Source organism: Podarcis pityusensis, assembly GCF_964106645.2.
Source record: "Podarcis pityusensis genome assembly, chromosome: 18".
Lineage (NCBI taxonomy): Eukaryota > Metazoa > Chordata > Lepidosauria > Squamata > Lacertidae > Podarcis > Podarcis pityusensis.
Genome location: NC_138043.1, coordinates 12,414,814 through 12,442,728, shown reverse-complemented (window position 1 = coordinate 12,442,728; position 27,915 = coordinate 12,414,814). Strand labels below are relative to the sequence as shown.

General features: G+C 49.5%; 1 protein-coding gene across 1 annotated transcript; it reads right to left on the bottom strand.

Annotated features, from left to right (window-relative positions):
• LMNB2 (lamin B2) lies at positions 1 to 27,915 on the bottom strand. The gene is made up of 12 exons (XM_080988672.1): positions 26,995 to 27,915; positions 25,587 to 25,723; positions 8,592 to 8,748; positions 7,428 to 7,553; positions 6,457 to 6,627; positions 6,050 to 6,175; positions 5,446 to 5,666; positions 4,993 to 5,281; positions 4,761 to 4,868; positions 4,331 to 4,450; positions 4,048 to 4,152; positions 1 to 3,415 (listed from the first exon to the last, which is right to left on the bottom strand). The coding sequence occupies exons 1-12, from the start codon at positions 27,235 to 27,237 to the stop codon at positions 3,374 to 3,376; spliced, it is 1,845 nt and encodes a 614-aa protein (XP_080844798.1). The 5' UTR covers positions 27,238 to 27,915; the 3' UTR covers positions 1 to 3,373.

The following is a 27,915-nucleotide window of genomic DNA, read 5'->3' as shown; positions in this document are numbered from 1 at the left end:
TAAAAATGCAAAACATTTATTGGAGTGTTTCGTACAAAAGGTTTCCAGTCAGAAAAGGTATATTACAAATCCTTGAAAAAGACAGAATTTGGCATGCATATCCATAATAAAGCAAAACAAATTTGAAATGCTAACGTCTAGATCCGTTTCCTCCAAAGGATGGGCAATGCCAACGCCGTCTCTTCCGCAGCGTGCACTCCAAGTCTTTCCTGCCACCATGCAGAACAGCTGCTTCATGAACAAAACCTGCAAGTCAGAAATTCACTCTACAAAAATAAAAGTTATAATAAGGAAATCCTTTCTGAATGAAGAGAGGCAAAGTTTGCAACACTTCTTTAGAGTTTCAAATAGCTTATTGCTTGTGGATTTAGTGTCAATTGACAGGGAATGGGGCGGGCAGGTGTGTTTCGCCCACAGAGCAGTCTGCCCAAGACATCAGGAAGTGGAAACATGCTCAGTCATCCTACTGCTATGGTGAGAAGCAAAGACTCACCCCCATCCCCCAGCAAGCAACCCAGAGGTTTTCCACATCTTTGTAAGGGTTTGCTCTCTAGACTTTAGCGTTTCAAGGCAGCATTAAAATTTTCTAATAACCATATGTGAATAACAGCTCAGAGAAAATATAAATTTGCTTTTTCTAAGGGCAACCCCGCCCCCAAACATTCTGTCTCTCAGGTTGCAGCCCAACACCTCCACTCCCCAGTGGGAGCAAACAGAGTGGAAACTGAGGCCAGGAGGGAACTGGCCTCTCAGATGGGCTCCCACCTAGAGACAGAAAGTGGGATTTGGGGACCACTGGATTGGTGGGACGAGATCCATCCGGGCTGAACACGGCTCAAAGTGAGGTGAGGGACATCAACCTTGTGGGACCCTAGCCAAGGTCGTCCTGATCGTAAAGGCTGGACGCTGCTGGGCTCAGCCCTTTGAAGGCTTTTCACAGCGCTCAGCTCCTGGTTCTGGTTCTGCACTCCCTGACACAGCCTGAGCCCGAGGGAGACAGTGCAAGGAGCGGTTGACACTGGCCTTGGCATTTTCACAGCAACTGTTCTGGAACGGCGGTTTGGGAGGGGGGTCAGGGAGACCAAGAGGAGGGTGCCCTCCACAGCCGGTGGCCACCCTAAGTGCATGGCAAACAGCAGCACTTGGGGACTCTGCTCAGGTCCCTGGCTCAGCTTTGCAGAGCAGTCAGGAACCCCCCTCCTCCTCCCCTCTGGCTCAGGCCAGCACAAGAAGAGCAGCCTGCTTAGCCCAGTAGTACATTTGCACCTTCACATCTTTAGTATTCACAGGAACAAGGAGACTGGCCTTGGAAGAGCAGCTGTGAGCACAGCAGGTGGCCAAGAAGCTTGTAAGCCGGACCTGAGAAACAGAATTCAGAGGGACAAGAGAGCAATGTCTATGGCAAACACCCTCAGCCCCCTGGTCAAGCTGAGCAGAAGGAGCGTCATGCGGTAGAGGGGGAGGCAGAAGCCATACTTCCAAAAGGAATGCTTTCCACAAGTGGCTCCATGAAACAGAGTTCAACTTCTAAATCTAATATGCTTCTCTACCACGTGGCATCATTAAAATACCCGTGGAATATTAGCACCTCTGGTTTTTTTGTTTTTATTTTTAAATATAAAGTAGAATATTTTGTTCCCCAACCCATCCGTTCCCACCCAACTTGCTCTGCACCAAAGCCTTGCCCGGCAACCCTCCCACCCTCCCCACAAGACCCTATGAACCAGAATATCTGCAGGGCTGTATCTCCTCTCTGTACACGTGCCACTAAAAGCATCATGGGCTGAGCCAGAGCCCTGGGGTCCCAGGAGTGGGTGGCAGGAGCTCCGACCCCTCACTGCTGCAAATGGGATATGCTGCTTGCTGGCGCCACTAACTCTGCCCCAGACGCAGCCCTGCTTGCCCCTCAAGGGGATCCAGGGCTGCCGGGAGAACATCACACACCACCTTTGGACAGGTGCTGCTCAGCCAAGGCAGCTTCTTTGGTGGAGAACAGCTGTGCCAAGGATTCTGCAAGACCAAGGGTGGGGTGGGGAGCTGAGCTGCCCTAGGAGGGGGTCACTGCCCACCTGCTCCAAATACTTATCACCTACCTGCCCATACCTTGTCCTCTCACTCTGGGAGGTGGTGCAGATCAGGGCAGAGTAAGCAGCGGCAGCATCTTCCCTAAACTCCCCTTCCAAACAAAGCACCCTGGAACTTGCAAGGCTGCCCAATGGGAGGGACCCATTGAGGCATGGGGCAACACTGCTCACAGTGCAACACTGAGCTTGCCTCTGCCCCCTCTGGGCAGTGTGGAGCGAGCTGCAAGGAAGAGGGACTCGGCAGAAGATGTCCCACATCCCCACCCACCACTGGTCTCCAGTGGCAAGACAAGCAGACAAGTCGCTTCTGGTTTTTTACTGCAGAGGATGGAGCAACACAGACCTCCAAGCGAAATCTCAGCATCCGACACGTCTTGTGTGAGGGCTCAACTCTGGATTTTGAGGGCAGAAACAGTTCCCACAAAATCTAGACTTCGTAAGGGCTGGCCTTCAAGTGAGTTGCATCCATTGGATTCAGTGGGCCTTTGACTTGATTTGATACAACCCTGTTTCTAGGGTCATTCCGCAAGGAAGCAGCAATCTTAACCTCACTTGGGGAGTAAGCCCCACTGAAATCAACAAGACCTACTTCCGAGTAGACATGGTTAGGATTGTTCCCTGCTTGAAAGCATGGCAGCAGAACTTAGGCAGAGGAAGTTCTGCAATGACTTCAAACAAGCCTTGCCTTAAATCAGTGCTTCTCACTTCATCTCAGCTTCTGAGACCTCCATGCTCCACAGAGCTGCCCAAACTGTTTCAAGAGTCATTCTGTCCTAGGAGCTCCAGGCCTTCTGAGGCACACCTAGGGTCAATGGCATGAAAATATCATTAATCCTCACATTTGCCACCTGGTTTTATCTGCACAACCACTGGGGTTGCCCCTGAGGGCACAGGCAGGCTTACACCCAGGGTCACCGCTTGACCACCTCCCCCCAGTACAAGAACAGGAGGGCCACAGAAGCAGACTGTCCACTCCAGAGTGACAACTTCAGCCATGCTTTCTCTTCCCTGGAAACTCCTGGAGCTGCATCACTCTTTGGCTTGCAAGTAAGACAACAAAGTAGACCACAGGCATTGCAAAGGGAAAGCAAATCTTCAAAAGATGGTGGCAGTTCTGGCTGATTCAAGTTCTCTCTTTAAGAAGTTTACTAAGGAACCATCTCCAAGAAAGAAAGGAAAAAAGGAGTGATCATATGCAATGTATAAAAATAGTTTCAGTGACTCTGGGCAGAGTCCCTGGGCAGAGCAAAAAAAGGAGAAAAGACGAGCAGAGACGGTTTCCCTTCCTCTCACATGACGGTGCAGCCCCTGGAGGTGGTCCTGGGATCCCCCTGGAGATAGAGAAGGAAGGAGGGGCATCAGGAAGCTCCCCAGGTGGCCCCGGCAGAACCCTCTCTCCTGCCCTGGCTAAAGATCAGAGAGGCAACTTGGATAGAGCTCAGCCTAGCTGTCCTCTTAGCAGCTTCTACCACTTGGGGACCGACCACCCTAGAGAGAGGCAGGGTGTGTGTGCCACAGCCAGTTGGGTGCAGGAAGGAAAGAAGAGCAGCTCCTGGGCACCACCCACAGCAGAGATGAGCAGCTGGGAGTCCCTCCCTCCCAGAATCTACCCTCACAAGTCCTCCCCTTTTCAAAGTGAGTCAAGACCCAGGAACGCTCCCTCTGCCACCCCAGGGAGGAAGAGACTCCTGACTTGGCCAATTTCTTCACTTTCCTTTCTTGAGCAGAGTCAACTCCCAACTCCTTAACCTTTGATAACTAAAAGGCTGGGCCTAAGCTGCTCAGCCTCGCTGTGTGTGTGTGTGTGAGAGAGAGAGAGAGAGAGAGCGCGCGCAGCTGCCCCTTGGGAGAGACCAAGGTACCCCGTTGTCTCCTTGGAACCACCCCCAAGCCATGGCTGCAGTCAGGCCCCAATCGATTCAACCCTTGGTGGGTGGGTGGAAGTGTTTTTTCTTCCAGCTACCTGCTGGTGAAAGAGGTCTTCCTCCCCAAACTCTGCCTCCTCATCTTCCTCCCCGTTGTCCTGCAGCACAGCAGATGACTGAGTCAAACTCCTCACAGCAACTTCCTGAGAAGAAGTAGGAGAAACGCAGCTCATGTTGAGTGTAGCAGGTGCTCAGTGAATGTTCAAAGGCAGCTTCTTTGTCATGTCCTTGCATCAAAAGCTAGGCAACCTTTTCTTCACTATTTGGCTTCTCCAGCACCTCCAGCCCCCCACCCACAGTGCCCCCCTTCGGAGGACCTACCTCTCCATCAGAGTTCACCAGGTAGGTGCGGACACTGGTCCCGGTGCCCCAACTGGTCTGGTGCTTCCACACAAGGACAGAAGGTGGGCTGTGGGCCACCCCAGCATCAGCTGCCCAGATCTAGCAAGAAAGAGACTCCCTCATTCACAGGCAGGGCACCCTTGATCCTTCACCACGCCAGAGGGAGCAGCCCTCCAAGCTGACCCCAATGGCCAGCCCTCCAAGTGGCAGAGGCATCTGGGCTTCCTGCAGGGACCACCCCCCAGTCGCAGGGAGCCTTTTCTCCACAGGCTGCAGGAAACAACCAAGGAGGTTCTGCGTCGGGCACGGAAGGTGGGCAGAGCGTGAGGAGGTCTCTGGATACTGGGCAACCAATACCCTCCCTTCCAATGAGGAGGCCTTTTCTCCTGAGGAAAGAACCATGACTTACTGTGACCGCCTGCCCAGCCCGGAGGACATATTTTGGGGTAAATTTGTAAGCCACCTCTTCTCCCTCGCCAATCTTTTTCTTCAGCCTCCAGTTCCCAAGAGACTGATCCTGAGGGAGAAGCAGCGGGACTCAGGGAGCAGCAAAACCAGCCCCAGGGCCAGGCCAGTCAAGGAGGGAAGCCTGAAGGCCCCAACAGTGCTTCTGAGCCAAGACCTCTCTTCCCGCAGCCTACCTTGTCAGAGCGGTTTTTCAGCTGAACATACTTCCCCTCTGGGTCCACGTCCTCGATGCTGATGCTGCCCTTGGCAGAAGCCTGCTGGGAAGTCTGGAAGGCGCTGCTACTGCTGGCACTGCTGCTCCTGGTGCCCAACCCGCTGGAGCCACTGCCAGAGAGCTCCTCTGCTATTTCCAGGCGCTTCCGCTTCCCCCGGGAGGAGCGGGTGGCGGAAATGCCGCTGCTGGACGAGGAGGTGGCCCGCGAGACAGTGATACGGGCTGAGGGGCTGGGGGACAGCTTCAGCCTGGCAGGGAAAGGCAGGCAAGGGTCAGCGGGCAAGAGCAATGAGGGAAGGGCCTGCAGCCCATCCAGGCAAAGAACCAAGCTGCTGGCGCCACTGCCCAACACAGAGGAGCACCCATGTGCGCTCTGCTCCTTCCTCTCTCTCCCTGCTTCCTCCCTCCGTACCTCTCCTCTTCCCCTTCGAGGAGCTTCCGGTAGGCGCTAATCTCCATGTCCAGGGCCAGCTTGACATCCAGGAGCTCCTGGTACTCCATCAGCTGCTGCTGCATCTGGTCCCGCATCTCTGTCATCTCCCTCTCCTTGGCGTCCAGCATCTTCCGGAACTTCTCTCGCTCACCAGCCATCAGCTCCTCCAGCTCCCGTATCCGGTCTTCTGCGGCATTCGCCTGCAGGAGAAAGAATAGCACTGGCCTGGGACCCAGAGATAGAAAGCCTCCCGGGTGGAAGGGCACTGTGAAAGGAAAGGGGGGCTAGGGCCAAAGCACTGTGCAAGCACCCCCTCCCTCACCCAGCCCAAGGGCAGGGCCAACCCCACAGGGAAGGCCTGGCTCAGAAACAATCGACTGGAAAGGAACACTTGAACAATCCCATACGAGAAACACTGTCCTGAGCTGAAAGGAGTTACTACAAATAAACACAGGAGCTTCTCCGGGAGGTATAAAAGGGCACACGTAGTACAAGGTAGCTTTGTGAGACCAGGACAGCCCCGGCCAGTCCAGAGCTGGGACTGGAAGGCAGAAGGGGGTGTGAGAGGCTCCCTTTACCTCACCTGCTTCTGCAGCCCTGAAAGCTGGTAGCTGAGGGATTCAATCCTCACGCGGGCCTCCTTCAGCTCCTCCCGAGCAGCACTGGCAGCTTTGTCGTTCTGATCAGAGCAGAGTTTGGCATTCTCCAGCTGAAGGGAGATGGAGGAAAGCGTCAGGCTGCTCCCAGGGCTCTTCTGCCTGGAGATCTGCTGTACAAGGCACTGGGCACTCCCCCCCCAGCCCCCAACGCCAAGGAACACCACAGAGAGCAACAGATTCCAGGAGGAGGGAGCTCCTGAAGCCCCTTGAACAGAGCTGCCCAGAAGCACTCCTGGCCACCGACGTGGAAGGAGTGCAAGGCCAAATGGACAGCAGCCCCCTCCCACGCCCAGCCTTTCCCAGCCCCCTCAGCACCTGCCTCCTCCCTCACCTTGGCCTGGTAGGTCTGCTCCACCTCCAGCTTGTAGAGCCGGACCTGCTCGTCATGCTGCCGGCGAAGGTCTTCTAGCGTCTGGGAGAGTTTGGACTCGCACTCCTGCTGGCGGCTGCTATCCACCTCCACCAACTGGCGCTCGTGCCGCTTCCGTGTCTCCCGCACCTCCTGAGAGTGGGGAGCAAACCCAGGCCAGGGCTCAGGCTCGCAAGACCCCTTGCAGGAACCAAGGCCCTCAAGGACCACTCCTCAAGGCCCCCGTCCAGGAAACACCAGCCCAAACACAACAGGAAGACTGAGAGGTACATCATCACACTCACTTTCTCACGCCCATTCGGGGTGGAGAGTGCTGGCAAATGCCTATTCCAGGAAGATTCATAAAATGCAGGGAAACCTCAAGAGGGAATTGGGTGGTAGGAGAGGTCTCCTGCCTCCCAGCCCCAAGCAGCAGGTCCCAAGGGTGGGCATGACCCACTGCAGACATCCAGGAAATCCAGTCATCAGGTGCCACCGTCCCCACCTCACATCCAGCCCCAAGATCTGGGCTGGGGAGTGATCTGGGTGCTGGACCAAGCCTGCCCTTTGCACCTCTGAGCTGCCAGCTGGGGTCTGAAGGGACTCCTGCTCCCCCACCGCCAATACAGGGTCACACAAGTGCCTCCAGCATAAGAGAGGGACTCGGAGGAAAGGAATGAAGCTCCTTGGGTGCACACCCTGCTCCCTGGTGACCAAAGCAAAAAAGGCATCAGGGAAAATGCTCCTGGTGGGGACAAATGTGAGGAACACCAACAGCAGGATAGGTGGCTACTTTTCCCTGGCATGCTCAAAGGGACCCTTCTCCTTCACAGCTCAATCCCAGCAGGACCGTGATGGAGAAGGGGGCCCCGTCTCCTCTCCCTCCCTGCCACTCACCCCACCCCACCCAATGGCAGCCGCAGCCCAAGCAACCCAGCAGCAGCAGGTTCTACCTCTTCAAAAATGTTCTTCCTGAAGTCAAGCTCCTCTTGCAGGCTCTGGCAGCGATTCTCCAGGTCCACCCGCATCAGAGTCTCCTTCTCCAGCTGCTTCTTTGCCACAGCATGACCATCTTCTGACTGGGAAAGGCATTGAAGTCAGAGAGTGTGAAAGGGGAGCAAGTGTCCAAATGTCCAGGGGAGTGGTGCTGGAGATGGGTCCTGCACACTTCCCACTGCCTGCCCAACCTCTTGGCTCAACACGAGACATGGTCAGCCTCAATTCACACATGCAGTTCTAGCAGCTGCATAGGGGCCTAATTCTGACTGTGCCTTTTCCAAGCCCATTCAGAGCCAAGGCCTCTGCAGCCTTGCTGGATGCAACCAAGCAGGGTGGCTGGGGGCTCTGAGAAGGCACTTAGCACAGCACCTTATGCTGTTGGCAGCACTGCCGCAGACTGGCCTCCCAATTTAGACATGCAAATACTGACTATGAGTACTCCTTGTGGAAGGAGTTCAACCATGTAGGCGGAGGGAGTCCCAGATAGTGTGCCTCCACCCCCAAAACAGACACCAGCAGTCAGCAACTCCTAGAGAAGCCCTGTCCCCGTCCAAGATGAGCCTCATGTGGCACATTAGCACCATCAGAGCAAACAGGAGGACAAATTTCAGCACCTGACAAAGAATAATTTGGTCCAGAGAGGAACAGCTTCCACACAGCTCCTGGAGTGAGAAATGGTGGGGGGAGGGGGAGGGATGAAACCTCCCAACGTGTTCCTTCGGCTACAGGCAGGTGCTGAAACGCCAGCATTTCTTAGGCCTTGTTCAAGTTTGGGGCAACCCCAAGGACTCAGCCAAGGACTCCCATGGTTCCAAGTAGGCCATGAGGGAAACAGCCTCTGGCTTCCTCACGCTGCCAGACCACTGGAGCCAAGGAACCTGGTGCCGGGACTTCATTTTGGCATCTTAGCATCAGCAAGAGACTCAAAGCAGCAGGAGCTCAGCCCAGAGACAAGGGAGGCCCTTGCACACAGCTGACCCGCAGCCAGGCTATTCTGGGATCAGGAAATCGGGAACCAGGGATGAAGATGATGCCTATGGAGCGACTGCAGACGGCCCCTTCCCTGCTGCTTCTCAGGATGCTCTCTGCCTCTGCTGTGGTAACCCCCCCCCCTTTACCTTGGCCAGCTGTGCACGCAGGTCGGCCACCTCCGCCTCCAGGTTGCGCTTCTCTGTCAGGGTTGCCGTGAGTTCTGCTTCGCTCCGATGGAAGAGGACTTCCAGCTCCTTGATGCGGCCCTGAGATGTGGACCACTCCCCATCTTTCTTTTTGTAGCTAAGGAAGGAAAGAAAGGAAGACTCAAAAGCAGCTTCCACTGTCATCCGAGTCGTAACAAACTCCTGCAAGATCTGGCCCCTCCTCACCCTGGGGCTATGGGCAGAGCACCTCCTCAAAGCATTGCAGCACCAGGTCGTTCTGCCTCTGGCAATCAGAGCCGAACTGACAGACAGCAAGGGAAGTGTTCCTGCATAGCAAACATATGACCTCTGTGTCTTTCATGTGCGTATATACACGCACACAAAGGGTGACAGGAAAACTACCTCCTAGATTTGTGGGGAACGGCTACATTTGGAAATTACCATATTTTTCGCCCTATAGGGCGCACTGGCCCATAGGATGCACCTCGGGGGGGTTTTTTTTGGGGGGATGAATAAAAAAAAATTATCCCCCCCCCCAGCTGCGGGGCTGGGGCGGGGGAAGCCTGAGCTTCCCCCGACCCCAGAAGAGGCTGCTATCCGCAAGCCTTGCGAGCCTGGGAGCTCCCGCTGGGCACGCAAGGCTTGCGGACATCTGCCCGAAGCACGGGGCGTGCTCTGCAGTGCGCCCCGTGCTTCGGGCTGCAGGCTGCCGCCCCAAGCCTTGCGCGCCCGGTGGGACCTCCCGCCGGGCACGGAAGGCTTGCGGACATCTAGATATAATATACAGTTTGATGACTGGGTTAAGGTATGGAAGGAAAATTTAAAATTCACAGCATGTACTGCATTAAAGGTATATGTACTGCGTTATGAAAATGGTATACAGATGGTACATTACACCAGCAAAATTAGTGAAAATGTTTAAGACATGTAATAAATGCTGGAAATGTAAAGAAAAAGAAGGGACATTCTATCATATGTGGTGGGATTGTAAGAAAGTGAAAGGCTTCTGGGAGACGATATATAATGAATTGAAAAAGATGTTAAAATATACATTTGTAAAGAAACCAGAGGCTTTTCTTTTAGGAATGGTAGGAAATGAAATACATAGAAAGGACTGTAAACTTTTCCAATACGCAGTAACAGCAGCAAGAATATTATTGGCCCAAAAATGGAAACAGGAGGAATTACCAACGCTCGAAGAATGGAGAATGAAACTGATGGACTATGCAGAACTGGACAAATTAACTGGGAAGATCAGATATCTACGTGACCAAAAGTTCATCGAGGACTGGGGAAATTTGTCGAGTATCTGAAAAGTATATGCGATGAGCAAACAACGCTGGTGGGGTTTCAAGAAGTTCTGTGAAATTTGAGGAGTATTGTCAAAATGAAATATGATTGGGAGGGTATACTTAAAGGCAATACTAAATAAGGGAATGTATGATCAAAAATTAAATATGGATGATTGTCAGAGAAGCTGAAGGAAGTCCAAAAGAGATAATTTGTGAAAAATTTTGATATGGAATTAGATGTATATTTGAAAATCAATAAAAATTAGTATAAAAAAAAGGAAGTAGAGCCTGTGTGTCGGTCTGTTTTTGAAGGGGGAGCCCTTTCTCCCCCCCCACCCCCCTTTAAAACATTTTCCCCCCCACACCACTGCCACAGCTACAGTTACCTCTCCCTCCCCACCCCCTCTTCTTCTTCCCATGTCTCCTCTTCCTTCTCTCTCCCCCTCCCTCTCTACATCCCCGCCCCCTTTCCCCCCTCTCTTTAAAGAAAACACATACACTCTTACACACATACCACTGTAGTATACTTTCCCCTCTCATACTATAGCTAAATCACTGCAATCTATAACCACTGTTATTACTCTACTTTCTCTTCTTTTTCCGTTTATTTTACTCTAATCTCCCCTTCTTCCCTCCTTTTCTTTTTCTTTGTTTCTTCTCTCTTTTCTCTTCTTTCTCTTTTCCCTCCACCCTTTGCCTATATTCTGTTTTGTCTGGTCCTGTTCTTAACCCCGCCTTCCACCTTCATTGGACCCTAGTATCCCTTTAGCATATATAAGTGTGCAGGTGTGTACACATGGGTGCACCCACAAATAACCTCCCTCAAACACATTTTTCCCTTGGCCCACTCCTCTGGTCTCTCGCATCTCTGTCTGTTAACCCAACCCCGTTTTATGCGACTGTCTGTCTGTTGGTCTACACGCCTGTCAGCTTACCTACCCCCCACTCTGGTGGCACTGCTGAGGTGACCACGTGAACCCCAGAGAAGTTCTTAAAACACAGCCTAGACTCGACACAAACGGCCACCTAACCCGAACGCTCTGTAAAAGCCACCAGTCAACAACGCCTGTTCAGCTCAGCAACCCAACAACATCCAGGAACCATCACCACCACAACTCCTAACCGCAACACGCCCTACTCCAAGAGGATGCCAAGTAGACTCAAACCAAAACCATTAGAGAGATTGAGAGGACACCAACCAGGGAGATGGCAAATAGCGCTGAGACCCCAACACCCCTTCAAGATGATGACCACCCAGCAACTAATGGAAATGGAAGTGAGATTAGCAGAAACACTGAAGGCCACAGTGGCTCCCCTGCAGATATTAAGCAACAATCTAACCTCCAAAATGAAAGCTCTAGAGAACAAGAACCAAATGCAAGAAAGAATAGAGCAATACTGAGGAGAACGCATGCATCAATAAGAAATTGGATGAACTGGTAAGCCACCTGGAAATAGAAAGCAGAGAGATGAGAATCAAACAAGCAGACATTGAAGATTGCAACAGACATTTGTTACAGAACGGAAGGGGGGGCATATTAATGAGGTCTTACTTCCAAGGATGACTTTGGAGGGCTCGAGGCAATGACTTCAAGGACACCCTGCCCTGCAGAGACCCCCTAATCCCTTCACTGTATTGCACCAAGCACCACACGAAACCCAAGCCCCGAAAATAATGGTGTCTTTTCCCTCCCTGCGCCCCATTCTTTCCATGAGTAGATCGGATAAACAGCCAGTGTATTTTGTGAATGAACATTCTATTTACATGAGGATGCATTCCAACCAATCAGACCGCGCCAAATGCAGCCTCCAGCCAATCAATGTAACGCTTTGGTTCTACAGAAGCAGCTCAGCTCGAGCTCTTGCACGCCTCATTTGCTCTCTGATAAGCTGTTGACAGCTCTCCGCTGAGAGAACAATGGACTGAATCTATTGAAACCTCGTAACCTTGTTAATCCAATCAAACTTGATACAGCATAACCAGTCATTTCTGAATGGACAGCTACCATATTTAAAAGCCTAAAAAACACATAGAAATTCATAGAAAATCACTAGTTTCACCAATTCTTTGGCTTCCACTGCCAATCTGCTTTATTATCCGAGGACTTGGAAACCACCTGGTACTCGCCATAAACCCCAAAGTGAGAGAACACGTACACACAGGAAAGACCCTATTGATGCCAAATTCACCGGCCAAGCCCTTCCTCCGGGCTTGCAAACCAAGTTCCTATTGTTTTCTTATTGTAGGTACTTAGAATGTGCTTCTCAATACATATCCTGTATTTGCATGTTTTCCCCTCGTACCCAATATGTTAATCATGTTTAACCCTCCCCTTTTCTGATGTAGTGATGATATAATAGCGATGATGTTTTTTGAACTGTATCTTGGGAGATAGTGTGAAGTTTTAAAAAGTCCTTGTCACCCCATCCTTGAGGTTCAATCTCCTTTTGAACCTGTTGCTCAGTAAATGTGGATCTTCACCAATTTACTCCGGTTGTTGGCTGAGCTCCTTCTTTGTTCCACAGGGACCCAAGGGCTCTGCCCGACGAGCTAGATGGCTGAGCAGCCTCGCACCTAGATTTTTCCATAACAGTTTGGCACCCAATGTGGGGCTGCGGTTCTCCTGTGTGGCTGAAATCTTCATCTGGCACCGGGCCCCTTTTGCCTGGGAAGATCCCTTTGGACCCCTGGCCATCTTCAGGGGCGGTAATCAATTAGCCTCGAGAGGCCAAACCAGGGAGCAAAGGGAGATCCGGCTGGCTTATTCATCAATCCCGGGATCACAACAGAAGACGCGCAAGTATAGGTTAAAATCCAATGCACTGCTGGAAAGGGAGTGGTGATGTCCTGGCAACTGAATTCTCTGACCTCTTATCTATCGTTCTTCCTCACCTTTCTCTTGGTACAGTTTGTGCGAGAGACCATGGACCACTGCTCAACTCGAGAGGGGAGTTCTGAGCTCCATCTCTTTATCTTAAAACCTCCAGCCAGCCGCACCAATCGAGAGCCCAAAAGTAAGACGGAGAGGACCGGCTCAAAAACCCACCTCACTGCAACGGGCATCTCATTGAAAGCAAGGGGCTGGAGCTCTTTTTCTGAACTTCCAGCCAGCTGCCCCATTAGGAGCCTGAAAATAAGACGGAGAGGACTGGCTCAAAAACCCACCTCTCTGCAAACGGGTGTCCTATTGAAAGCAAGGGGCTCGAAGGGACTGCCTTTTCTGTCTGAACCCCAGCCGCACCAGTCGTGCCATGTAACGTGTCTCGTGCATGAGCCCGCATCTGAAAGCGGGGGGGGGGGGGGGTATTCCGGATCAAAAATCCATCCAGGGGTTGCCAGAGCTGGCACCGCAAGGTGCAGGCATCCAGTAAGGTCCCTTTTCTTAAGTTTGCAATGATAGGTAGGAGATTACCAGGAGGGATAACCTGGGAGGAACTGGGCAGGACAGGGCAGAGTGAGAAAACACCCGGGGAATAAGGAAAAAGGAAAGATGAGTGCCGAAGGTCTGGGGAAGAGGCCAGATAGCTCAGGACTCGAGGGAAACCCTGTGAAACTTGTTGGTTAAGGAGGATAGAAGAATCAGTGAGAAAACCCCTATACAGGTTAACTGGAGCCCTTACCGACCCCCCTTTTCTTTTCCCCTTTTTATCCTAGACACGCATGAATTAAGAAATGGGTACCCAAGCTTCCAAACATGAGTGGGCTCCCTCCAGGAGGAAGGCTTCACGGAAGCCATCCCAATCCCAGAGGGACCCTGACTCCCCTCTTGAATTTGTACTAACTTATTGGAAATTGATACTGGGACATAGACTATTGTCTAAGCAGAAGTTAGAAGATCTATGCAGAGAGTCCTGGCCCACCGGTATAGCCTCCGCGAAACCCGAACTGCACTGGCCACCGGATGGATCCTTTAACAGGGACCGCTTAAATTCCCCAAGAAAGCACTTGATGGAAGAGAAACCTCGCCAACTAGAGTACCTAGCCACCTTTGAGGCAGTTAGAGGAATACTTCAGGCTCCTCACGAAGCTCCATCACTACAACTACCCTGCTAAAACCAGAAAAACCTTCCCCCCCCACAAGGGACTCCCGACCGATGACTCCATCGAACAGGCTCTGATCCCCTTTTATTACCAAGGGGCAGCACCATCAGCCCCTACCAATGACTCAGACAGTGACACTGAGCAAAGGGGAGGAGGAGCAGGGGGGCACCAGCAAGGTACTCACTTGCCAACAAACCAAGGCAAAAAAGGGCACCACACCAGAAAACCTTATCCAATGAGAAGAACCAATTGAGCCACCCGGAACCTCTAGCCAGTCAGCGGTTCAGTTGCTTCTAAAGGCACTACCAATCCCACCTTTAGAAGCTAACGGACCTCCTTGAATGGTATATACACACCACCCCTTTTATACTGCAGACCTAGTCACCTGGTCAAACCAAATGCCCTCCTTAAGAGATGACCCAGATAAATGCCACCGGCAAGTGAGCACCATTTTCTCCACTCATAAACCCATGTGGCCAGACGTTCACGTTCTCTTGAACGCTCTCTTTAATGAAGCTGAGAAGGCAGACATCCTAACAAAGGCAGGAGAGGCACTAGAACTCCCAGACTATCAGACAAACCGACCCCAAGGGGTGAAGGCACTCATGACTCACGTTCTGCGAAATGAGCCAACCTGGGACTACAACACTGAAAATGGGATCTGGTGTTTAGATATCTCCAAAAAAGGCTATATTAGACAGTATAAAAGCTGTTGGGCAGCATACTGTCAATTGGACCAATGTCCAATCCATCCTACAAGGACCAAATGAACATCCCTCTGACTATTATACGAGGCTTGTATCAGCTATTAAGACTTGGGGATGAATAGACCCGGAAAAATCCCAGCATGAAGTCATAGTGAAGGGTTTCTTCAAAGATCAAGCCAACACAGATATTAGAAAGGCTCTCAACCTGCAGATTGGCTACAATGGAAAAAGTATAAGCGAGATTCCATCTATCAATAGCAAAATCTATCTTTAACACCCGCGACGAGAGAAAAAGAGCCCAAGCAGGAGAGCGAACATGTGCTAGCCCTGAGCATGGAACCCACTTCCTACTGGGGTAGGGGCACCAGATGATGGAGGGACGAGAACCCTGAGGCCCTTCCGGAGGGGGTTGCTATCGTTGCCAAGAAGAGGGACACATAAAGAAGTTCTGCCCATACCTCAACACAGGAAACTTCCGGGGCAGGAATTTAAATCTCCTCCCTATGAGAGGCAATAATTATGCCTCTTTCCCATCCTGTCCTCATACCACTCAGGGATACGGAGGCCATTCGGCTGCACCCTATCACCAACAAGCACCTCCACTCCCAGATCTGCCACCTCCTCCTTTCGATATAATGATGGGAGGAGAGTTTTATTGACAATTAGCGGGGTATCCCGAGTGAACCCAAACCATCTGCCCCATCCGTGCACTATCACCTGAAGACCCTATTTGCACGATTGAGATCAATGGGCATCGCTACGAATGGCTGCTGGATACGGGAACCACATACTCAACCCTCAGTCACCTTGAACCTGAATTGGAGACCAGGAAGGTTATGGGGCTGGACGGGATACCCTGCACGTGTCCACTCTCCCACCCAGCAAAGGTTACTTTGGGAACCTTCCTAGCGGAACACACCTTCCTTCTAACCAGTAGCCTGGTAAACCTCCTTGGCAGAGAATTACTTGACTCAACTTAAATCAACTTGTAATACGCCACCTGCTGTTGGGCAACCCAAATTCCCTCCTAAATGCCATCCAAGCAGGAACCACATTGTACAGCGCTGCTGATCTATGTTCTGCATTCTTCAGTATCCCTCTAGCCCCTGAAAGTCAATTCCTCTTCACCTTCACCTGGGGGCCAAGCCCTTGCAGGAAAGCAACCGCTTCAGTAGTCACCAGGGCCCTTTTACAGGACATCATTCCCCGATATGGGGTACCCTATCAACTGGACAGCGACAGAGGAACCCACTTTACTGCAGAAGTAATCCAACAGGTGGCCTGAGCTCTTGGGATAAAGTGGGAGCTCCATACACCCTACCACCCAGCCTCATCAGTGCAAGTAGAGTGCATGAACCAGGAGGTAAAGGTTCAACTGGAAAACCTTTGTAGTACCACCGGACTAAAATGGGTTAATGCACTCCCACTAGTTCTCCATACTATTCGGAGCGCTCCCACGTGACCTTTGAAACTATCCCCATTTGAACTCTTGTTTGGGAGACCCTCCCGTTTTGTTGTTGTTGTTTAGTCATTTAGCCGTGTCCGACTTCGTGACCCCATGGACCAGAGTACGCCAGGCACTCCTGTCTTCCACTGCCTCCCACAGTTTGGTCAAACTCATGTTTGTAGCTTCGAGAACACTGTCCAACCATCTTCTCCTCTGTCGTCCCCTTCTCCTTGTGCCCTCCATCTTTCCCAACATCAGGGTCTTTTCCAGGGAATCTTCTTTTCTCATGAGGTGGCCAAAGTATTGGAGTCTCAGCTTCATGATCTGTCCTTCCAGTGAGCACTCAGGGCTGATTTCCTTAACAATGGATAGGTTTGATCTTCTTGCAGTCCATGGGACTCTCAAGAGGAGACTCCTTCAGCACCATAATTCAAAAGCATCAATTCTTCGGCGATCAGCCTTCTTTATGGTCCAGCTTTCACTTCCTTTTCTTTTTTTTTTAATAATTTTTTATTAAGGTTTTAAACAAAGAAAAAAGAAAAACAACACACACAAAAAACAATACCAAACTTAACAATTAAAACAGAACATAACAATTAAAAACAAACTCTCTTTTCCATTTCCAATTTTAGATTACTTATTTTCTGGACTTCCTCATACCTCCTTTTTTTGTATTCCAATCCACATTATTTGTCCAGCAGTTTCTTTTCCACTTTTTTAATCCCAATCTTTAATTTACTAAGATGTTAACATATATAACTTCAACTTTTTTAAACCTAATCCTTACTCTTAATGTCGTATAGCTTTAAATTTTTCCCTTTTGTTATCAAATTTCCATTTCTTTAAACATCTTTAATCTTAACCTTTAATCTTAATCTATCCTTAACTTTAACCTGTACAGCTGGAAACCACTTATTTTCAATCCAACATCACTCTAACATTCCTTAATTTTGCAGTGTTTCTGAAGATAGTCTTTGAATTTCTTCCAGTCTTCCTCCATCGACTCTTCTCCCTGGTCACGGATTCTGCCAGTCATTTCCGCCAATTCCATATAGTCCATAAATTTCATCTGCCATTCCTCCAGCGTGGGAAGTTCTTGTGTCTTCCAATACTTTGCGATGAGTATTCTTGCTGCTGTTGTTGCATACATAAAGTTCTATCCTTTTTTAACACCATTTGGCCAACTATGCCCAGGAGAAAGGCCTCTGGTTTCTTGAGGAAGGTATACTTAAATACCTTTTTTAATTCATTATATATCATTTCCCAGAAAACCTTAATCTTTGGGCACGTCCACCAAAGGTGAAAAAATGTACCTTCAGTTTCTTTACATTTCCAACATTTGTTATCGGGCAAGTGATAGATTTTCGCAAGCTTGACTGGGGTTATGTACCACCTGTATATCATTTTCATAATATTCTCTCTTAAGGCATTACATGCCGTAAATTTCATACCTGTGGTCCATAACTGTTCCCAGTCAGCAAACATAATGTTATGTCCAACGTCCTGTGCCCATTTAATCATAGCCGATTTTACCGTTTCATCCTGAGTATTCCATTTCAGCAGCAAGTTATACATTCTTGACAGATTCTTAGTTTTGGGTTCTAACAATTCTGTTTCTAATTTGGATCTTTCCACCTGGAAGCCAATTTTCCTGTCCAATTTAAATGCCTCCATTATCTGATAATAATGAAGGCAGTCTCACACTTTGTTTTTTAGTTTTTCAAAACTCTGCAATTTCAGTCTATCTCCGTCTTGTTCCAGGTCCAGCTTTCACTTCCATACATCACTACTGGGAAAACCATAGCTTTTACTATACGGACCTTTGTTGGCAAGGTCTCCCGTTTATAACATGCTATTTCCCCTCTCATAACTTGATGTGGGGGAAGCAGAACTTATTAATTATGTTGTTCAGCTTAAGAAATGGTTGCAACATCTCCACAAGTATGCTGCCGTAGAGGGACAGAATCAACGTCCCAGAACACCCCTTCCACCCAGGGGACTGGATCCTGGTAAAGGTGTACCAGAAGCTATTTTGGGAGGGTCCGTTCCAAGTGCTTCTTACCTCACCCACTGCCGTGAAGGTTGGAGAAAAGAACGCTTGGCTACACCACACGAGGTGCAAGGCAGCCCAACCACCCCAGGAGGTGCAGAAGAGCCAGGGAGAAGACACCTTTGTCACCCCGCCTCCTGCTGCAACCTCCTACATAGACGAGGAGAAGGAACAGTCCGGACCAGGTTGGGGTCAAGATCGGGCCCAACAGACCGGACCAGATCGGGGTCAGGATCGGGCCCTACAGACCAGACCAGATACCCCCTCCGAGCACATCTGGACCTCCGAAGTTGTCCCAGACGCGACTGCGATCAAGCTACGCCTCAAACGCCAGTAACAGCTTGCCGCTTCGTTTCCCTGCTTTGTTCTGACAACTCGCCGCTGCATTTCCCTTGTTTGACAGCTTACCACTTCATTTTGACAGCTGCATCGGTTTACCAGTCGCCACTCCATTCTCCTTGCCTTGCCAGCTAATCGAACATGGAACTGATCCTCGGCCTTTTAATCAGATTCAGGGGACAAATCCAAACCTGACTGAATGGGGGACTTTGCCTTCGAACTCTGAATCACGAACTCTGTTGCGCCACTCATTACTACCCAAACTTAGTAGTACCCAGTACTGGGAACTCTTTATACAGGGGTCTGCCATTCTCACCCTTGACCATCAGTATTACCACCTGAGGTGCACCAACGGGACCTATCTACTTTACGGTCAGGGGGAGATCTCCAAACACCCAAATTGGACCGAGGTTGAAACCGGAGGGGCTACCCACGCTTGTACAGATTCTCACCACCCCTCCGAAAATCTGATCTTTGGCTTCCAATGTCTTTATAAGGAACTAAGGAAACCTCAGCTGCAAGGACTTTGCCTAAGAAGATTCTGTTGCTTATGGAATCTCGGACTTACTCGGGACTGGAAAGGGGCAGAGTACTTAGAGGGCTGGTACCACCCCATAAGCCCCTCCCACACCCCTGTGTAGGACAATGCTGGCCCTTTGAGGTATGGGGGAATTGCTAAGGACAGACACCTCCTGAACACCACCGACCCGTTACACCCAATTGGCACTGCATCTTGACAACTTGGCGCTGACCCTTCTTTCCTAGGGCAAGACCTCCTTTCGTTCTGGGAACAGAACTCCTACATCCAACTTCTTGGTCAGATGGCTAAGGAAACTCCCACCAGAACTGTTGGATCTGCGCTCACGCACCCAGCCACCTCCAACAAAGTCTTCTGCTAGTACCAGTAGCTGTAATGCTGGAACAATACCACTCTGGAGACATTGCCTCCTGGAACTTAACTGCTTTGAACCTTACTCACCAATACTCACCTAACAGGTCCAACCAAAGGACCCCTTTGCCACTGCTTCACCGGAAAGGGGACCTCCACAGAAACTAGTACCTGTAACATCAACCTTGAGATCCTAGCTACTGGGAAAAGTAACTGTCGCCGACCCAACAGATTCCCAGACCTTTCCAAACCTCACCGTCACCTGGACTGCCACAGTGGGTCACCCATCCCCATGGAGGCCAGAGCACTCGGACCTTATGCTTTTACAGACTTTTGCGTCTGGTAGAATAGTGTCATTCCTCAGTAGCTTGTTCTGGGTGTGTGGACATAGAGCATATACAGTGGTACCTCGGGTTAAGTACTTAATTCATTCTGGAGGTCCGTTCTTAACCTAAAGCACCGCTTTAACTAATGGGGCCTCCTGTTGCCGTTGCGCTGCCGGAGCACGATTTCTGTTCTCATCCTGAAGCAAGGTTCTTAACCTGAGGTACCACCGTACCTCGATAAGTCCACACACGTCAGGATCCTGCTTTGTGGGGTACATTGTCCAAGAGAAGGCAGGGTCCTACTGGATAGTGGAAGGATCCTGAGTGAGAAGCAGGGAAGGGAAGACCTCCCAAGGTCAAAGACTGTCCCTTAGAGGGTGTAAGAGAACTTATGATAATCCTGAAGGACTTTAAAGAGGAGTCAGGATTGGGAGTAAATCTGGATAAGTCTGAAATTTTATTTTGGAATGTAAATAAAGAGAAGGAAATTGCAAAAATGAGAATAATGGATATCAATAGGGGGGAAATTAAATACTTGGGGGTAAATATTATTAAAAATATTGCAAGGATTTCAGATGTAAATTACAAAAAAGCGTGGAGGAAGATCAAGAAGGATATAAAATCATGGAAAATTAAGAATTTATATATTCTAGGTAGGATTAGAGCAGTTAAAATCTTTCTGGTACCGAAATTATTATATTTATTTCAAGCAATTACACTACCCATTAGGAAAATATGGTTCAAAACATGAATAAGGTATTTAAAAATTGGATTTTTGGAAGTAAAAGAGTTAGAACCTCAGACATAGTAAATTATTCATCTCAAGAAGAGATGGGATGGGGAATACCGAACTTAAGAATTTTACTATGAAACGTTCCAATTGAAAAATCTAATAGATATTGGATATAAGAATAGGATTAAATGGATAAGGCTGGAGAATGAAATAAATGAAGGAATAGGAAGAGAAGGGATATTTAATAGAGATATTAATACGGCTTTTAAGAGACAATAGGACCAAGGAAAACTGGGTTAGGAATCTGGAAGAACTGGAATATGAAATGCATGCCAACATACTCAAGGTGGATGCTGTTAAAATATATGCAAGGGTCAAAGGTGGAAGAAATTAGAAGAACAGGGATTTTACAAATTAAAAGATATGTTCAATGAAGAAGGGAATTTAATTACAAAAAAAAGGTTTTTTTAGAAAAAATAGGAAAACAATATTGGCTGAAAGTGCAAGGACTTTATGATTTAATAAAAACGGAAACGATGACTTCCGGGTTGGCGCCTCCAGGCAATGGCGGAGTTCCTCCGATCGGGAGGAATTTGCTCCGCAGAAATTAGGGTCTGACCGCCACGGCGAAGGCGGAGACCCACTGAAATCACAGGCGGGAGAAGCCTGTGAACTTGGGATTCGGCTGGCACCCTTTGTGCCTTGCCTACTCGCGGGGAAACCCTGATTTGGGGATCCGGAGCGAAGTGGGGTGAGTGGCGCGGTGCTTCGAATTGACTGCTTCTTTCACGGAGTGAAGCCGCATCGCTGTTGCCGGAGAGCGCTGACTTTTTCCTGTGGACAATTGGATTTTAAACAACTACCCGTGAGTAGAACGGAAAATTAGATCCTTAAATTCATTAATTTGGCATCGAAACGGGAAGGTTCTAAACAGGAAGTCCGCCTTCCTTTTTTTGTAAACAGATTGAAGCAAAGAAGTTGCAAGTTAAAGCCTTGGAAAGTTTGTTTTTGTAAAGGATTAAATCTCCATCAGTTAAAACTATTAAACCCCCCTTGGAAGCAGGAGAAGAGGGGGGAAATTTTGGACCTAGAGAGCCTGCAGGAGAGAGTGAAAAACCAAATTACCACTGCTCCGAACCTGGAAACGGGCTGCCAGAAAGAGTGACGTTTTTAACAGCTAGCAATAAGAGAAATATATTGTTTTCATTGTACTCATCTGCGTTTAAAAAGTAGGAAAAGAAACTATCTTTATGGTTTAAACTGTGTTTGAAAGGATTGATATAAGTGGAGACTGTTTCCCTCTAGAGGGAGCTTTTGAAACAGTTACAAGAGTGGAGCTGGGGTTTTTCCAGTTGCAAGATAAGAACTGTGTGAAATAGAGATCGACCTTGGACTTTAAGAATGTTGACAGAAGGAGCCTTAGTGACTGTATTATGTAAGATAAGCTATTCGTTGGAACAGCTCCACAAGAAGATGGACGCTATGAATACCAAACTTGAGAACTTGGGACAAAAAGTGACTAATTTGGAACAAAAAGTGACCATTAATACAGAAATTGTTCAGGATTTGACACAGGAACCTACCTTGACAGGACAAACTGGGGAGAAGACGAAGGAGAATGTTGGTGTTGTTAAACCTAAAATGATACAAGTGGAAGCCCCAGTTTTACAGAGGCAAACTGAGGACTATAAGTGGAGGCCTTTTATGAATGAATATAGAAAAAGTCAGAATTTGAAGATTGGAGCCCTGTTTGGATTGAAGAAGGAAGGTTGGATAGACTCTTTCATGCAGAGATTTACTGACCTTTGGGTCCTGAATCTGGGTCAGGAGGTGATTGGAGTTGTGGGGGCCTTTGGATCTGGGGGAGCCTTGAAACATGATTTAAGATATTGTATGGACACTGGTTTTAGCTGTGGAGAGTTGGTTGGTCTGTCGAGAGGGAATGGGGGCATGGTTGGGTCGGGGGGCCCCCAAGACCTGCGCTTCAGCACCCTCAGCATCAAAGAATATGAAGAAAAACTACAGAAGGGACTTGGAAAAGATTTAAGAGCCTCGGACAAAAGATCTCCAGGTTGATGAACCTGGACAGAAATGACTGGCAGAATCCGAGACCAGGGAGAAGAGATGGTGGTAGAAGATTGGGAAAGTTTAAAGTTTATATATAGAAATATTGTAAATTTAATGAGTGCTAGAAAATTGTTGGAATGAAATTTTATGGCTTTAGCAGAAATGTTATAAGGAGCTAGGTATGCATAAGTATTTCAGTATTAATGGAAAATAAGGTACAAAATATGTTAAGATATTCATAATGATAAAAATAGAGAAAGATGGAAAGGAATTGCTGAAACAAGTAATAGAAGTGGAATACAAAAAGGGAGGTGAGAGGAGGTCGATGGAATAAGGGAATGAAAGATAGAGTAATGAAATGGTATGATATGTTTTTAAATTGTTGTTCTTTTGCTTTGTTTAGTTTAGTGTGTTAAGGTTGTGTTTTGTATTGTTTATTGTATTGTATTGTTTTTTCCTTTCTTTCTCTTTTTTTTCTTCTCTGCTCTATTTTGTATTTTTCTTTAGCCTATTTTCTTCTTTCTTTTCTTGTAAGTTTTAAAAGCAATAAAGATTATTTAAAAAAAAAAAGAAAGTGCAAGGACTATGATTTAATAAAAACAGAAAGAGCAGAGGAAACAATGAGGACAGAAATGAAAATAGATATGGTGCTGAACAAAAGACAAATAACGGAAAAAGGGATAGCAGGGGTGTTATATAAACTGATGATAGGCGACAAAGAATGAAAAGGATAATTCAGATTAAATGGGAGCAGGAAGGTATGAGCCACCCAGACAAGGCCCAAGAACTGATGAAGAATATAAATATCAAAATAGAAAAGTATAAAGAATTAAGTAGAAATTTTTTATTAAAATGGTATAGAACTCCGGCACAAATGGTGTATATAGTGAAAGGGTTTAGTCCCAAATGCTGGCATTGTGGTCAGGAAAAAGGACTATATTCACACATGTGGTGGGAATGTAATCTGATTACGGAATATTGGCAAAAGATTACAAAGGTAATTTTTGGATTATTTCAAATAAACATAGAAGTTAATAGGGATTTGTTATTTTCGGGAATACTGGGAAATAACAAAGTAAAAAGTAATAAGCAAGAGTTGTACAAGATTATGATTCTAGCTGGAATGGCAGTTATTGCTTTGGGATGGGAAAAAAAGGCCAAATGGAATATGGAAAAATGGAATGATTATGTTTTTAAATACGTACAATCAGAAATATTTGCACATATAGTGGTAGAGGATAGATCGGAAAATAAATGCCAAAAAATAATAAATAAATGCCCAAATAAATGGGCATTTTACAGGAACTGTAAGGGGGGAAGCCAACCCTAACATACAAGCTCGAATGAACAGACTGTGTACATGGATGAAGAAGGAAGGCCTGACCGGGGGGGGGGGGGTTGGAGGAATTTTTTATTTTTTAAAAAAATTGATTGAATTGATTTTGTTATGTAAGCCTTTTTTCAGAAACCATATATATTAACGTTATGTAGTTATGCACTGTAGTATGAATTTTGTTTTATATTCTTTGTCTTATAGAATATATATAATAACGTTATGTTACAAAGCAAATTTAATAAAACAGGTTAAAAAAATTTTTAAAAACCAGGTAAAAGATTGTGAGAAGGAAAGCTCTCAGGGGCGAGCTGGGAAGGCCGCTCACTTTCTGTGTGAGACAAGAGTTAAGGGTTGATTTTGAGAAAGGACACTGTGATCTCTTTCCCCTTTCTGTTTTGTTCTTATTTAGATTAGGTTCTTTTATCTTAATGCATTTTTTAAAACTATTATTAAAATCTTATTTTTTAAAAAAAGGAAGGCAGGATCCCATCAGAGGACTGACTTGGAAGGACCTGGCAAGTAACATGTGCATCATTTTTTAAAGTGCATGTTTCTTTGTTTTAAGCGCAGAAAACCTCGTTCTTCCTCCAACCAATATCTGATCTGAGTCGCAGGCAGTGCAAGGCAGAGGGCAAAGTATTTGGAGCCTCATTCCAGGTTTGCAGAAAGCAAGACCTTGATATGCTAAGCATCTGGCAGCTGACCAGAGCAGAATTTCACTTTCAGATGCAGCAGCAAACCACTGAGCGAGCGCAGGATTTTAAAAGCTCATATCCAGGACAGTAAAAATGGCACTCGCCACAAGCAGAGCAGCCAAACTTACACACCAGGGAGAAGTCAATGGTTTGTCAGCAACTCAGTTTTATTCAGAGGAGACCCACGACCAAAGTCAGCCATGTCTTTTACTTTCAGTGGGTCTACTCTAAGCAACACTAACCCTGGATAAACCCTAGCGTCCATGCTCCATTGTCTTGCAACTTTACCTCCAAGCAGAGAATGTTTCATTCAACGTGGATTCCTGAAAAAAAACCCGGAGATCTGCACCCACTGGGTCCCAAATCTATTCCCCATGTCAGCATGAAGGCTGGCTAACGAACTCACCAAGAGCTTGTGAGAACTTTGGTCCTAACTTCATGTCACACGCAAAAGGTGTGCAGCAAACAGTTCCAGAGAGCCACACCTTCTGCAGGGAAGCAGCTCCTGGGGTGGGGGTGTAATTTGGAGCAAAAAACAGTGTATGTGTGGGCTGGTGGGCTCTTAGCATCCTTTTCTCCAGCCTGCTCCCCCCCCCCCCCAGATTCTTTCCACAATATTTAAGGAGAGGGAATGCTTTCCTGCTGGAAAGCAGCAGGCAGGGAAAGCAGATAGCCTCAAGACCAGCCTTGGGAAGCCTGCAGCCTGGGGTCCAAATTCAGCCCTCCAAATCTCTCTCTGTGTCCCTTGAGAATCTCTCCCTGGGTGGAAAGCATCCTCACACTGTGAGAATGCCTTCCCTGCACAAAGGGTGGGGGAAGGAGTGTGTGCACATGTGTGTGCAGCAATCTCTGATGTGTGGGTGGCCAGCCCCTCCCACCACAGGCGGCTCCCTCAGAAGGTGGTTCGTGGCCTGAAAAGGGTTTTCCACCCTGCTTCCTTCCCCTGCAGCTGGTGGGCGGGGACAAGCACATCACAGTAGGTAGTGCGCAACACGTGTTCCGGCCCAGACATGCTCACTCCTAAGCATCCTGGCAGCATGGCTTCCCTTACCTCTTGGCAAGCTCATCAAGTTCTGCTCGCAGCTTCCCAATTTCAATCTGCAGCTTGGCCCTCTCTCTGGCCGTCTCATCAAGAACTCTCCGGGCATCCGCCAGCTCTGACTCATAGAGGGCCTTGATGCCGGTCACCTGCACAGAGGGGAGAATCAGGTACCCCCACCTGCCTCTGGGGAATATACAGAGCAGCAGAAGGGTGGGTGCCATTTGCCCCCCTCCAAAGCATGGAGAAGAGCCCCCCCCCCCAGGCCACAGCAGGAAAGGGGCAAAAGAGGCCAAGGCCACAGCAGAAGAGCAGTGTGGGAGCCACTTTCTCCTCCCTGAGCAGCAACATCTATTATCTTCATCCTCCTGCCCCTATTTCTCCAGAAATGCTTTTTCCTGCTCCTTTCTGAACAGCCTACCTCTCAGCAACTCTGCCATTTTGAGGGGTCCTGCCCATAGAATGATTCAGTGTCATTAGAAGCAACATGAAGCGCTCAGCCAACCACTAAAAAGAAATGTTGCCCTAGCAATAGGATTGGGTCCTTATTTGGCGCTTTGGACGCCTTGGGAAAAGCAGACCAAGCGTGCTGTCCATATTCCAGCCACTCTGGAAGGGAGGCCAAGGACATCCCTGCGCAGAACTGAAGCTCTGAAATGGCGCAGCTCAAGGCTGCCCCAGGAAACAGGACACTTTGCCACAAGGCTTTGTCCACAGCCAGAGGAGCGGGAAGCCCAGCCCCACCTGCAGGGCCATGGGGTCCCCATCTCTGCTCAAGCGGGAAGGAAGCAAGGGAGCAGCTGAGCTAGGGGCATGCAGGCGATGACAGATGCCTCCCGACAAAGGAGGCAGCAGCTTCTTCTTTTCTTGTCCCACCAGGCTTTCCGAACTTTTTGAAGGGACCAGCACAGAAAAGGCTCTGGGAGGCCGCTGGGGTAAGATGGGCCTCCCAAGAACTTTCGACCAGCTGTCTCACCCAAGCCCCGAGGCAGGAGGAGGGAAGAAAAGAGCAAGAGCGGAGCGGAGCAACAAGAGGCAGCAGCTTCTCTGGCGGGAAGAAGCCGGGAGGGAGCGGCTGAGAGGGACCGGCAGCGGGGAGAAACCGACGCGAGGGGAGATCCTGCGATCCCCGAGGACAGCACACATGCACACCCACGCCCCCCCCCCCAGGAAACCGCCAGAAGGATCCGCCCCTTCTGCTCCTGGGACTCCCGGGGTGAGCTAGATGCCCTCGGGGCGACCTCGCCAGCAACGGAGAGCCGCCTGGCGTGGCGAAGCGAGGCTGCCGGGGCGGCGGCTCTTCTCGCCCCCACCGCCGGGCTGTCGCGACCCGCTGGATGGCCGAGGTCGCCCTCGCGAACCCCTCCCGAGGCGCGACAGCCCCGCGAGGTGGGCCGCCCCTCCTCCCTCCGCGGCGCACCTCTCTCGTGACCACCTCCTCCTTCTCGGAGACGCGCAGCAGCAGCCGGTCGTTCTCGAGCTCGAGGGCGCGCACCCGCTCGATGTAGTGGGCCAGGCGGTCGTTGAGGTGCCGCAGCTCCTCCTTCTCCTGCAGCCGCGAGATGCGCGTCGGCGACAGAGGGGTTCCGGCCGGCGGCGGCGGCGCTCTGGGGGTGCCCGGGGAGGGGGCCGGAGGGGCGGCCGAAGGCGGAGAGGAGGACATGGCGGCGACTCCTCATTCAATCCGCCCGGCACTGGGCGGGAAGGCGAGAGCGAGGGCAGCACAAAATGGCGGGCCCGCGCGCCAAGCTCGGAGGAGTCACCGCCTCATGCGGTGCACCACGGGAAATCGAGTCCTCCGCCCGGGCCAATCAGAGGCGGCGGCGGAGCTTCGCGGGCCTTTCGCAAAGCACCCTGGGGAACGTAGTCCTCTCCCTCATGGCCCTCGCAGCCGCCATTTTGTCGCCTGGAGGCGGTTTTGTGTGTTTTCTCCTCGCGCGCTCGCCTCGAAACGCGTTTATTTGTTTGGGTACGTAAGTTTAAGAGACACGTTATGGCGCAATGAAAGTGGTCTGTTGGTGGAGATGAAGTTTCCCGCCTTCCCCGGAAAGAGCGAGCGAGGCTGGCTCCTCCTCCCGTGGCTCCTCTTTGGGCGCCTTCTCCACGTTGTCCCTCAGGCACGGGCTCCGCTGGAGGGGCCTCCTATCCAGCCTCCTGGTGAGGGAGCTGGCCTGGGGCCGAGGAGAGAATCCGGCGGACTTTCCTGGGGGAGCCGCTCATAGAATCCCCTGCGGAGCAGCCGCGGCTCTTCCGCCCAAAGGAGGCTCCGCAGGCGAGGCGGGAATGGCGGCCCCGATCCCGCTTGACCCGTGGAGCTCGCAAGGAGGAGGGAGGATCTCCC

What these genes read in the sequence shown, in the direction of transcription:
- LMNB2 (XM_080988672.1), bottom strand. Translation starts at nt 27,237, where the DNA reads ATGTCCTCCTCTCCGCCTTCGGCCGCCCCTCCGGCCCCCTCCCCGGGC. An exon ending in AGCAGACCTACCAGGCCAAG is followed by an intron (nt 6,176 to 6,456) that starts GTGAGGGAGGAG and finishes ATCTCCCTTCAG; the next exon opens with CTGGAGAATGCCAAACTCTG. An exon ending in TGAAAAACCGCTCTGACAAG is followed by an intron (nt 4,869 to 4,992) that starts GTAGGCTGCGGG and finishes CTTCTCCCTCAG; the next exon opens with GATCAGTCTCTTGGGAACTG.